Genomic DNA, 3,274 nt, shown 5'->3' with positions numbered 1-3,274 from the left:
TGTAGAAGGCGACAGAAACCAGTAACAAATTAATCCACAGCAACCACAGTTTATTTAGCGCTTTTGTCAGCCTTAAGCCATTGACATCATCAGAAAACACACATTGCATTAATTAACATGCAATCATTCCCCATCACATGATCATCAAAGACACTCCCCTTATCGTCTTTTAAAACTGTTTCAATACAATTATCAAAAAGTGCTGCAAGTGCAATAAATAAATAACTACAACATTAATCTACCAATCTTACCTAAGTATATAAATATACATTACGCATATATAAATAAATAAACCAGTGAATAAATATATGGCTATTAATGACAATATTAAAATATAGTCAATCTGTTGAATATATAAGTAAGTAAATACATCTAAACTTCCTAAACTTGATAAAGGAGAATATATATATTGTTTCTTAAAACTTTAAAATCCACGCAACATAGTGTGTGTGGTACTTTTACATATGAAAATCTGATCTTAGTTTTAACAAGCTGGAGATAGATATTAGCTCTCTATATTCCAAGTATGTTTCTTTTGGACCACCCCTTTTTTCCTTATCCACTATTTGCTCCAAGCCTGCAAATCTAAAAGAATGACCGCTACATTCAAAAATGTGCTTGGCCAATCCATTACTCAAATTAACTCTACGTATATCATAAGTGTGTTGATATATATGCTTATTGAGGGCATTTTTCATTTTTCCACTATAAAACTGTCTACACTGTTGACAAATTGCAATGTAAGCTAGGCATTTGCTGAGGCAATTGAGCTTTTGTCTCAATTTAACCTCTCCGTATCCCATAATGTGAACACTCTCTGTTTCCAAAACATGACAACATTGTGCACATTGCCCACATTTTCTCATCCGCCCTACACTTTCTCCAGAAGTACTTCTTTCTATTATATTCTTAATATTAGAATTCCTCTTACAAATGACCAGTGGTTTCACCCAACTTCTCCCTATGTTCTAAGTCATTAGTCAAAATACTCCAATTGTTTGTGATGACTTCCTTAATGTCATAAAACACTGGGCTGAATGTTAATGTCATAGCCCGATTAAACATCTTTACTGCTGTGTCACTCGTGTTACTGTTGTTCGTTCTCACAGTCTCTGCATTTGTGGCTTTAGAGTTCACACCTAACAATGGGAAAAATATCCATCAATTCTTTTCATTTTCACTTTCAATAGTATGGGGTCAATAAATATATCTGGATACCCCCTTCTTAGTAACATACCCCTCAATTTCACAGTTTCTTCAATGAGTGTTTCTAGGTTACTCACCATTCTAGCCAACCTCACCCCTTGCCTCTTCACCAAAGACCTTTTTTGGTGTAAGGGGTGACAACTTTCAAAATGTAAGAGGGTGTTGGAATAGGTCGGCTTTCTGTAAATAGTTGAAATAAAATACTTGTTAATATTGTCTTTCTTTATGTCTACATCCAAGAAGTGAATTATATACATTGCAGTCTCCATGGTAAAGGATAAACAAGTTGTACAATCATTTAAGTAGTCAAAAAACCTGTCCAAAAGTTCTTGTGTACCTCCCCAGAAGATAAGTATGTTGTTCAGGAATCGACCATAAAATTTACAATACTTAAACAACTCATTGTTAAACACATAATTAATTTCCCATTGTGTTAGAACTATGTTGGCAAAAAGGGGGGCCCACGCCGCCCCCACACTCCTACCTTTTGCTTAAAAAGTTGATTGTCAAAAAACTATAAAATTATTATTGAGAATTAAATCCATTAATGTTCTAAACATGAAGATCCTTGCATGGCTCAGAGAAGTGTTGAAACAAAGAAAATCATAAAACTACAATGTGCCAATGTCGTGAGGGATGACTGTAAACAAATCTTTGATATCAATAGTGACAAAAATTAAGTTGTCACTGTATAAGTTCACATTAATTTTACTTAGCAATCCCATGAGTTTTTCAGCACATGTTGTTGTTGTTCCAAAATCTGTTTAAGGTGAGAATCCACAAACTTTGCCAAGTTGAAAGTCTTGGATGCTTTTGCATCTACTACGGGTCTCAGCGGGGGGTCCACAATGTTTTTGTGGATTTTAGGGATTTCTAATATTGTCGGTATCCTGGGTGCACTTTGCTGAAGAAAATTGTACTCACTGCTTGTAATTTGCCCATCTATCAGCAAATCATTCAAGGTAATGTCAATATACCTGAAGGCAATATTTATCTCATTTACAGATGTTTCTTCATAAGTGTCGCCATACAAATGTAGCAACATTTTTTCTACATAAACACGTTGGTCCATAATCACAATTCCCCCTCCCTTGTCAGGTTTCATAACTCTAATTGTTTGATTGTTAACAATCTGTTTAAGTAATGTGTTTTCTTCATCTGTTAAATTAGATATATAGTCATATTTCTTAGATTTCACTATTTTTCTATTCTGGCTACAACGCAGATTCTCAAATAAATATAGTATGCAAGAGTGGGGTTAAAGGTGCTGGATTTCTTACATTGTGTTTCATTATCGTTCAGCTGTTCATTCTCAAAATAAAACTTGAGGTTCAACTTCCTAACAAAGGTTTTTCATTCTAATAACATGGTGTCAACTACCGGGACCCTTGTGGGAACAAAATTTAAACCTTTTTGGAACAAATCTGCCTATTCAACGTCTACATGCATTTCACTGAGATTAAAAATCTTAAAATCTCCATGTGTATTGTTAATGACTTGTGCAAACATCTGCGTATTTACATAATTTACCATCTGCTGAATGCTCCCTTCCCCCGTCCTCTGTAATGTTAACCCCTGTTGGAGAATGAATTCCTGTAATTCCCATTGTTCTCCATTTCCCTGTTGTAATTGGTCTGCCTCGTTCGATTCAATAGGCGTTCTGACCTCCTCAGGGCTACTTCTAAAGGGGTGCAACATTAACATTCACAACATCATTGTTACTGTAACCCCTATTAACTTCATCACCCATATTGTGCTCTATTGATCATATTAGGCAAGGGGTATGCTTTACCAGTCTCATATTCAATTCTATCTCTCTCAAGTTTCTTACTCTTTTTATTAATTAATTTGTTCACTGTTTTGTCAATATTCATAAAAATTGCCCTACATTTGTCTACCTTAAATGAAAAACCCAAATCACTTTTTAACCTTGCATCACATTCATCAATAACATTTTTTTAAATTCTTCATTTTTCTGTCATTGTCTTTCATAAGCAATTCCAGCAGTTCACAACCATGCCTGTTGAACATTGCTATCAGGTCTTTATGAAAGTCTGAGCCTTGAACT

General features: G+C 34.7%; 1 protein-coding gene across 1 annotated transcript in view; it reads right to left on the bottom strand.

Moving 5' to 3' along the window:
* Positions 1 to 2,812, bottom strand: part of ARHGAP42 (Rho GTPase activating protein 42) — a 1,340,395-nt gene extending 1,337,583 nt beyond the window's left edge. The window contains exons 1-2 of the mRNA XM_044071941.1: positions 2,737 to 2,812; positions 990 to 1,139 (exon numbers count right to left, since the gene is read on the bottom strand). Of these exons, the coding sequence (XP_043927876.1) occupies positions 990 to 1,139; positions 2,737 to 2,812 (226 nt within the window). The remainder of the gene's footprint in view (positions 1 to 989; positions 1,140 to 2,736) is intronic.
* Between the last annotated feature and the right edge of the window lie 462 nt (positions 2,813 to 3,274).

Source organism: Protopterus annectens, chromosome 5.part0 (assembly GCF_019279795.1).
Source record: "Protopterus annectens isolate FY-2018-M chromosome 5.part0, PAN1.0, whole genome shotgun sequence".
Classification (NCBI taxonomy): Eukaryota; Metazoa; Chordata; order Ceratodontiformes; family Protopteridae; genus Protopterus; species Protopterus annectens.
Note: the sequence above shows the minus strand (reverse complement) of the source record. Positions and strands in the feature narration are given on the sequence as shown.